Source organism: Syngnathoides biaculeatus, chromosome 2, assembly GCF_019802595.1.
Source record: "Syngnathoides biaculeatus isolate LvHL_M chromosome 2, ASM1980259v1, whole genome shotgun sequence".
NCBI classification, from domain to species: domain Eukaryota; kingdom Metazoa; phylum Chordata; class Actinopteri; order Syngnathiformes; family Syngnathidae; genus Syngnathoides; species Syngnathoides biaculeatus.
In genome coordinates, this window is record NC_084641.1 from 32,393,222 (window position 1) to 32,402,335 (window position 9,114).

At 42.0% G+C, this 9,114-nt stretch overlaps 1 protein-coding gene across 1 annotated transcript; it reads right to left on the reverse strand.

Annotated features, from left to right (window-relative positions):
* Positions 1–236: 236 nt before the first annotated feature.
* e2f1 (E2F transcription factor 1) lies at positions 237–8,973 on the reverse strand. Its single transcript, XM_061801169.1, has 7 exons — positions 7,739–8,973; positions 6,788–6,887; positions 6,416–6,635; positions 5,780–5,932; positions 4,802–4,916; positions 4,449–4,728; positions 237–2,622 (listed from the first exon to the last, which is right to left on the reverse strand). The coding sequence occupies exons 1-7, from the start codon at positions 7,988–7,990 to the stop codon at positions 2,393–2,395; spliced, it is 1,350 nt and encodes a 449-aa protein (XP_061657153.1). The 5' UTR covers positions 7,991–8,973; the 3' UTR covers positions 237–2,392.
* Positions 8,974–9,114: the final 141 nt, after the last annotated feature.

Consider the following 9,114-nt stretch of genomic DNA (forward strand, 5'->3'; position numbering starts at 1 on the left):
ATGTTTTTGGAATGAGGGAGGAAACCGGAGTGCCCGAAGAAAACCCACGCAGGCATGGGGAGAACATGCAAACTCCACACAGCGGGTCTGGGATTGAACCCAGGACCTCAGAACTGTGAAGCCAACGCTTTACCGGCTGAATCACCGTGCTACCTATTTGCATTATCAGTATTACAGATGATTAAATGATGTATACCAAATTGTTTATTTCACTCAATTGAAAGGGCTACAAAAGGGCAGAAAGTGTCCAAAATTCACAAATAAGATCCAGTTTTATGAACAAACAAACAAAACTGAAGCCTGAAAAAAAATTGGCATTTCAAGATGACATTTGACAGAATATTTAAAAGGATTCCCTTCAAAGCACTTTAAACCAGGGTTGGAGCTGAGACAATTATTGAGCTATAAATAAGTTCACATATTTAAAAAACTTTTTTTTACCCCGCCAGAATATAAGTTATTTTCCAAATCAGCTATTTTTAGCACATTTAAAATGAGTTTAAAAAAATTTTGGACCAACAATTTCAACTAAGATGCAGGCACTCAATCACCACTACCAATGCAAAATTTTAACATTCCAAACAAAACAACAGACAATAAAAAGTGATTTGGTTGCTCTTGACACGTTAAAAAAAAAAAAAAAAAAATACACGCTTGCTCGTGGGTATCCCCAATATTAACAACCGATAATCTTCATCATACTTGGGTAAACTCAATGAGGGGGAAATAAAATACCCCTTGATTTATTAATTTTATAATGACAATTAGAGGCATTAGAGGAAACATCTTACATATGCAATGGAGATGTTTATCAAATCGATAACATACAATAACAACGTGATGCAAGTGACAGAGAAAGTCAAAATTCGACATTGGAGCACGCTTTTGCCAGCCCCGAGCAGATTTACAAAATTAAATACGCTAAAGCTAATATACAAAAATACACGAATCATTTGCTTGGTTCATTCAAAAAGTCCCTTCCTTGCAGCTAGTCCTGTACCACTTTCTCTACACGCCAATTAAATAAATAGAAAATTTAACACTGCAAATAAAAAACTTATTTTCATCACACACAAACCCCCTTAGACTCTGCACTGTTTTGATGCAGAAATTGTTAGCCATAAAGGAGCAACAATTTTCATGGCGACCATAGGCCGAGTAAAAAAAAAAAAATTGGCATTGCTGTCGACTCCTGACAAAATGTATCAGGTTACACCTACGTGTAGGAAACAGAAACCACCATGTGAGTATTGATCATTGGGGTCCAGATAAGACATCCCTGGAAGCTGTAACATCAATGATTTAAGGCATCAACATGAATTGACATGTGTAAGTGCACTTAGGAACAACAGGACAAGTCCTGTTTCTGGAAAACAAACCAAAAAAAAAAAAGACCTTCTGGGACCATCCACCCATTGCTCAACCAGCTAGATTTAACCTGCACTGTTCCCATGGAATGCATCTACTGTACTTTAAACGGTGAAGATTGAGCTGGGGCAGGGTGATGCTAAAACACCAAAATACAATATACTGTATGGCTACACCAGCGATCATCCACGCACCTATCAACACGTATATTCAAGGATTCCAGTGATTTAGACGCAAATCATTTGGCAGTTTTGCACGTAAATGTCTCACAGGAAGCCAACTGGAGCCAGATATGACCAGGCAAGCTCTACTACGCCCACTTTGAATCCAAACTCACAAGTCACTTGCGCATGCCATTCAACACATCACCTGCACTTAAACCCCACCCCCAAAAAATACACATTTATATACAAATACATAAATAATTTAAGCTTAAATTCCAATTAGGGAAGTGCTGTACAATTTCGGGGTGATTTTCTGAATTGTAAAATTGTTTATCTGTGAGGTGGAAATACGTCAGTCCCGTTCCCTGCCCATACTGCGCTACAGTGCCAGTAAACAACACAGACTTATTACAGAACTAAATAAACACTTTCTCAACAGGATTTTAATTGACAAAATGTAAACGGTTGTTAGACAAATCGTTCCATCATGCCCGTCCGTTGACTACTATTTATATCAGTTTGTTTTATTGAGGTTCCACTGTCCTATTTTAACGCGAAGGAAAACTAGCCATTACGATTAGGGGTGAGGGGGGTTTGGAGTAGTGACGAGAACGGTAATCTTGTAAAATTTAAGTTATAGCTTTATAATATTTTTTTAACAGTCAGGCATCACACCCATAATGACATTTTAATATACCGAAAAGTTCCTTTAAAATTTACTGCACTGTGTTTTAAAGTTTCAAGATGGCGAAGCCCTCGCATCCTGGACAAATCTAAAGGCGAAACTTCCGAAGATTCTGCACCGTAGTCTCAATTTTTCCAGAACAGAAAGTTATGTGCATTGACCTCCGGCCCCACGTCTAACTCTCCTCCAAAACTTGTGACAGGTCACCAAAGTCACAGTCAAACAGTTCGGTGACGCCAAAGTCGTCCTCTAGGCCGAAGTGGTAGTCGGGACTGTGAGGAGGAGACAAGTTGATGAAACCATCCAACGGGAGAGGGAGGCTCTCTCCGTGGAGAAAGTCCGTGGAGAAGTCAAAGTCACCCATGTCCCCGAGGCCTGAGAAGGGGTCGGTGCCCATGAGGGATTCTGCCATGGTAAAGAACAACAATGAAAAACAACTTCTATCATTATATACAGTCGATTTTCAACAGGTTTACACTTGGCTGGAAGTGTTTGGTTTTGCATGTTACCATTAACACTGGTGGAATTTTGTTCATCAAATATTCCAGCTTTATGTGATGCAGTAGTGACTTAAATGTTTTTTTTTTCCCCTCACCCAGTTCAATACTTACATTTTTTTTTTTTTTTAAGTACAGTTCAGGTGTATTTAACTTTTAAATACAATATATTTGCTTTTAGACTAATGGGCCTGTTTGTTGTCAACTTTTCTGGGACAATTTTATCTAACTTTTATGTGCAATATATTTGAATTGAATAATTTCAGCTGTCCTCCCCCCTCCCCTGACATTTAAAGTCATTATACTCGTTACTGTGTAAACTTTCATTGTATTTTCTCTTTCACTTACTTATGCACCTCATAAATAACTGGCATGGTTTTCATTAAATGGTTCTCTTCAGCACTGGGTCAGGTTTTATTTTTCTCTTCTTTCACATTGAAATTGATTCGGTGAATGTCAATTGCATATCAAAGATATAGGTGGCGCTGTAAGGCCGTTTTAGCGACTGGTTGCGCGTGTAAATACACAAGTGGAAAGTTGAAACGAAGAAAAAGGGGAATCGGAATGCACGCTCATAGTAAAGCAGGCTGATCGCGGATATCATTGAATATATAGAATTCAAGAGAAAAAAGTATTGTGGTTCTGCTATGAAGACATGCATTTAAATGTCATTATTAGTTGTAATTGATTTTTCATTGTTGTGATGCTTGCCTATGATTATCTTTTTCAGAGGCAAACTTAAAAGAATAAATATAAGACAAGTTATATTTTAGTTGCTCTTCAAGACAATGAATGAAATTTTTGACCATAAAATTCAGTTTGGAATGTTTTGAAACACTTTGCATTTCACTAGCAATATTACTGTGGATTGTACATTAAAATCTGCTGAATTCTTGGGAAAGTGTTAAAATTAAACGAGTCAGACACATAGTGGTAGACATTAAGTTTTGACTAAGCCTTACTCTAAAGCAACAATTTGATAATGTAACAATGATAGCGTTACAAGCATCACTGCTAACGTTAGTTTCGAGCAGGGGGTTCTCAAACTTTCCGGGTCCAGGGACCCCTTACAGGGGGAAATGTTTCCATAATCCTTACAGAGCTCGTGCACGTGACGTCACATTTTGCACGACGCCATATTGTCGGTCAAATCTAGCTGCTCTGCAATGCGTGAGTCGTTGAATTGGAGCAGACTTTTATATGCTTTCAAACTTTTCTGTGTAAATCTCTACGACTTATCCACCAGATACATGTGTATATCCAGTTGTCCAAGACAAGCAGAAGTAAATTAACAGTTCACTTTCTTATCGCCGAAAACATCGGCATTAAATTTGGATCCTCTATGCCAAGTGTTTCTCATTTTTCCGTGTACCTTCATTTATTAACAACTTCTAAGTGTTTAATGGTATCGGACAAAACTCTGGGTGTCGTGCTATACGATTTTATTTTCATTTCATCTCAACGGAATTAACTTTTAACAATGCTTTGTTTGACCGGCAATATGGCGACGTAAACAAAAATCACGTGATTTAAAAACGTGACTGCATGAGCTTTATACCAATTATAAATATTACTACTTGCAATCCTTCATATTTGATCTGTTTAATGGAAAGGAATTCAATTGAATTAAATTCCAAATATATATAAATTACAAACGGATATGTGCACCACTTCCACTACCAACATGGCTGAAAAAAGGGGAGCTGCGTCACCAAAGCAGGCACACACACATACCTGTTTCGCCATTTAGCATGAGTGAGGAGGATTCTGGCTGAGACGCTGCCGTCACTATGGACGACGTGGACGCCGGAGATGACAAAGCCAGATCCAAAGCCGCTGCCAAGCTCCTGTCTTTACCGGGTGTCGACCGGCCGCCTCGCGTATACGCCGGCATGTCGGCACCGGTTTTCGTGGGACTACTTCCTGTCATGGGGCTGCAAACCCCAGAGCTATCGTCCGGGCAGAGGAAGACGTCGATGGGACCCCGCGTGCTCTTCAGCGACACCTGGTAACCCTGAGAGTCACATAAAGAAACTGAAGTTTGGCCCATGTGAATTTTTTGGGGGGTGAAATGTTAGTGTGGCTACCTCGCTGGGGTTTAAAACTTGCATCTGGGTCTCCGGGGGAGCTCGGATGACCATGACTAATTGGTCCGGCGTATTAAACGACGTCCTCAGGTCCTGGCAGTGCACAAAGCCCAACGTGACGGATGGCCGTTAAGGACCGCAACATTGAAAGTAATTTGTCATCAGGGAAGTGCATTTCATCGTTCTGCCTGTCGCTATACAGCATTGAAGAAAATGCTAATTTAAAAAAAGCCGCGGGAGGAAAGTAACAAGGCATTAGAAAGTACTTCTAGAATTTATAGAATCAGTGAAATCATTACAAAAATGTTTCAGACACTAATGCGAATTTGTTATGGTTTTATTTCCGTACTGGCCGATCCACTGACTGTACAGTGGCACTATTGTAGAAAAGCATAGATTTAATTTTGATTTTCTCCATGAAATAAAGAACACACATAAATGCTTTCAATACATATCTAATCAGAACGTGGAATTCATTGTCAAGTTGAATGCCTGATTACTACACACACCCTGTGAATATTTCCCAGCCCAAGTGAAACTGGAGACTTCTCATTGGTCAAGCTGACCGCCCAGACGAGAAAAAAAAATTGTCACAAGACACTGATTGGCCAAGCAGGATTGCCAACAATACGTCATTTGAACTCTTGAGTACAAGTTAGAAAAAAACACATGATCGCAGTCCTCACATTGCTACAGCCATGTTTTCTTGCTGCCTCCTTTTTTAACACATTTGCAGCAAGTTGCTACCCCGAGTAAAGCACAAACACATCCACAATAACACACGGCAACAAGGTAAGTTAACCTTCTCGTCCGTTTGTTTTTGCCATTTGCAACGGTGTATCTTCAAATGTCAAGAATTCCGCAGCCAGTTCCACTGGAGCGCGGCACTAGCCGCATCCTATTCGTTCATCACAAACCTTGATGTTCGAACGTGGCGACGAGGGGGGCCAAATTCATACAAACTGGTGAAAAGGATATCGCTTGCTCTGAGGCTCCTCGGTGAGCAGCGTGAGCTGCAGATTGCATTTGGAGATGAGCTTGTCCAGCTGCTCCTCCGCCGCGCTGAGGTCGCACACCTCCTTCCGCAACTGCTGATGGAGGGCGACCGACGCCCCGTCAACGCGGTTCCCGCTGCGAAGGAAGAGAAGACACGAACACATCAATTTCTTCTTCAATGCGTTTACATCTACAGTGAACCGCACAATGAGTGACGTGGCTGAACATGACAATTGCAAACAAATTAGTCGCCGAATGACCTTGTAAACCCAACAAGTCGCCACTATGGCACTCTTAACTCGACACCAAATTTTAAAGTGCCACCTAGAATTAATTTAATTCCAACACAAAAACAGGGTGCGGTTGCCAAGGGAAAAAGCAAATTGCCAAGACTACTGCAGCTAAACTTTTTTTGTCGTTGGAGAACACAAAGAAAATAGGTCTCAGTTACTGACCACACTTGTGCATCCATTTCAGTGACAAAAGCTTTGAGGTGTTGTTGGGAACGTGACTCGCTTATTAAGCCACATAGTTTGGCATGCAGCTGGCTAAATGACCATCTTCAAAAAAAGATGACCGGCTCTTACAAAGTATGCCGTCAAGCAGGTTTCTACTCACAGCCACTGGATGTGGTTCTTGGACTTTTTAGAAATGAGCTGGATCCCTTCCAGAACGTTGGTAATGTCGTAGATGCGCCGCTTCTGGACATCAAGGACTTGCGAGGCCCAGTTCAGGTCCACCACCCCGTCGGCCGACTGGGACAGGAGGTCCAGAAAACGCTTGGTTGTCAAATTCAAGGAGGTGTCATAGCGAGACTTTTCCGTCACAGTCCGAGGAACTGGGAAGAAAGGGAGACAGAATTGGCACCTTTGAAGATTCAGATCTCATTTCACCCCAGACATGATTACAGCGAGTCTGGTTAATCTTTAGACTTCACTCAAGTTTGGAGTGATGTAAAGAATAATCTTGTGGGTGTGGGTATGTATGTACTTCTGGGAGGGGCAGGCGTGGAAGGAGGCGCGTGGCCCGAAGACGGCCGGGTTGTGCTAACATACTGATGGTCGCTGTCCAGGTCCAACTTCCGCTTAACCTGAGGAAATGTAGAAAAAGAAAATAACTGTGATGAGGATCAGGACATTTTACAAAAAAAAAAAGGACACCCCCACCAAGAAGAACAAAAAGATTCTTTGCTCACTCAAGGAAATGTATGTCAGTCTTCAATTACCACACATGTCATCTGAATTTTGAAAAAACACATGTAAAAGTAGAACATGCAAACTCCAAACAGGACAACCGAGATGCTAGCCCAGAGGCTCTGGACTTGAAAGTATACCACGCGGTTGTAAATAAAACTAAGAATCTCAAATGTCATGAACTAGGGTTATAAATTTCAAAGATGGAAACTTATTGCAAATAATCCAGGACATTACTAACATTTGGTTATAAATAGGGAAATTAAAATAGAGTTAAAGAAACATTTTAACACAACAACCGGAGGTCATGTTATTATTAGTAGTAGCTTTGCAAGGCCCCAAACTGGAAAGTTTTAGAAGTTATGAGCAGTTGCTTGGTCATTTATTGTGAACCAAAATGTTTGTTTGCATTTCACACACATCAGCTCATGTCAAAACAAAATGTAGATAGAATAAATACCTTTTTCAGGGCCCAACCGAATATTAGTAGTCAAGAAAGCTGACAACTGATATTCGGACTTGGTAATCATTTGTAGGAAAATGGAAAATATTGGCATCAAAATTTTGAGTAACACCAAGACTTTATGAATCAGCTTTTCACACTATCGGGTTTTTTTTGTTTTTATTTATTTCAAACTTTCAAATTTTAGGAGGGTGATTCTCAACTGTTGCCACCCTGGGACCTGCATTGTTGCAAAGTCCCGACCCACTTTTATCGAAGAACATTTAAGCATTTTCGAGTCCTCACCGATGGCCTCCCCAGGCTTGGCCTTCTGTTGTCATGGAAGGCCACATCAGCAGGACCTTGTGGGGTAGCAAACAGCAAGATTTCTCCCGTGCTGGAAGGGGCGCTGTCCGGGTGGAGTCCCTCGTTGCTGGGACTGGTGATGATGACAATCTGGTGGTCCTGACCCAGAGCGACGCCTCCAGAGTTGAGCAAAGTCTCAAAGTCAGCCAATAGATCATCTGACGAGTGGCCTGTTATCAGGGTCTCTGACATGGCAGAGTTCTGCTATGTCACAACGGGATGCGGCTTGACTCAACAAGTTGTCCACTTAAAAAGCTCAACCTTATCTGTCAATAACAGACCCCGTGATCGTTTGCCTTCAAGTGGTCTCGACCAACTTGTAACACTTTTGTGACAAGTTCCTCATGAGGGTACGTCACCCATGAATGGTAATCCTACTCGGACCTCACTTCGAGTGAAACAGGACGGAATGTGTATTCGGAATAGAATAGTGGGGAAGAGGTATCAAGTGGGCAAGCCGGAGGTCGTGTGAAAGCACAACAAAGAGGCCGAGGCAATCAAAAGAGCAGATGGATCGCGAGCTAGCATGGTAACCTTTTGTTTTCCACTGCGGTTGTCAGCACGACACCAGGCCCCGTCGACAAGCGACGGGCGCGATCGACACGAAAAAAAAGTGCACAAACGCCGCCACGAAAACGTCGTTTACGTCTTTCGAACGGCAGCGATTAGAAAACAACGCCCGGAGTGAGATGAGGCATCATAACTTTGCAGCGGTTTTCCGTGAGTGCTCCAGATCGCAGTGCGACAATAACAAGATAATTCCACTTTGTCTTCGACTCCCCCTCCCGCCCCCCTCCAAAAAATGAATCAGTTATGTTAAGTGTATGTTGAGTGGGGCCATTAAGAAACGGCGTCCTATATGAGAACATACAGTAAAGGACATATTAGCATGCTAGCGGAGTTATTAGCACCAGCCCCCACTCGGTTTGTTGGGGCATGCGGGAAGCTGTCCAACTAAAGTACAGTTTAAAAAAAAATCGAGCGATAAAAGCGTCCCGAAAGTTCAACTTCAACTGTGCACCATCTCGTCTGCGGAAAGCTCCCGGTGGGTCGCTGGGCTCTTCTATTGCCTTGTTGTTGTTGTGATGACTGTTGTTGCCTTCCCAGCTGATCCAGGTCCGCTTTTCGCGCGAAATCTTTTTTGCCGCGAAACGTACACGTGTGCCATTCAGGGGCTTGTCATTGGTCGACAAAAGGAGTCTTCCGCCAGGCCAAACTGCCGCTCTCTGATTGGTGTACTTTGTTGTCAGTCTTTTGTCGATGGCAGATTTGTCGATTTAAAAAGAAATACAATACAGTAGACGTTTGACACGAAT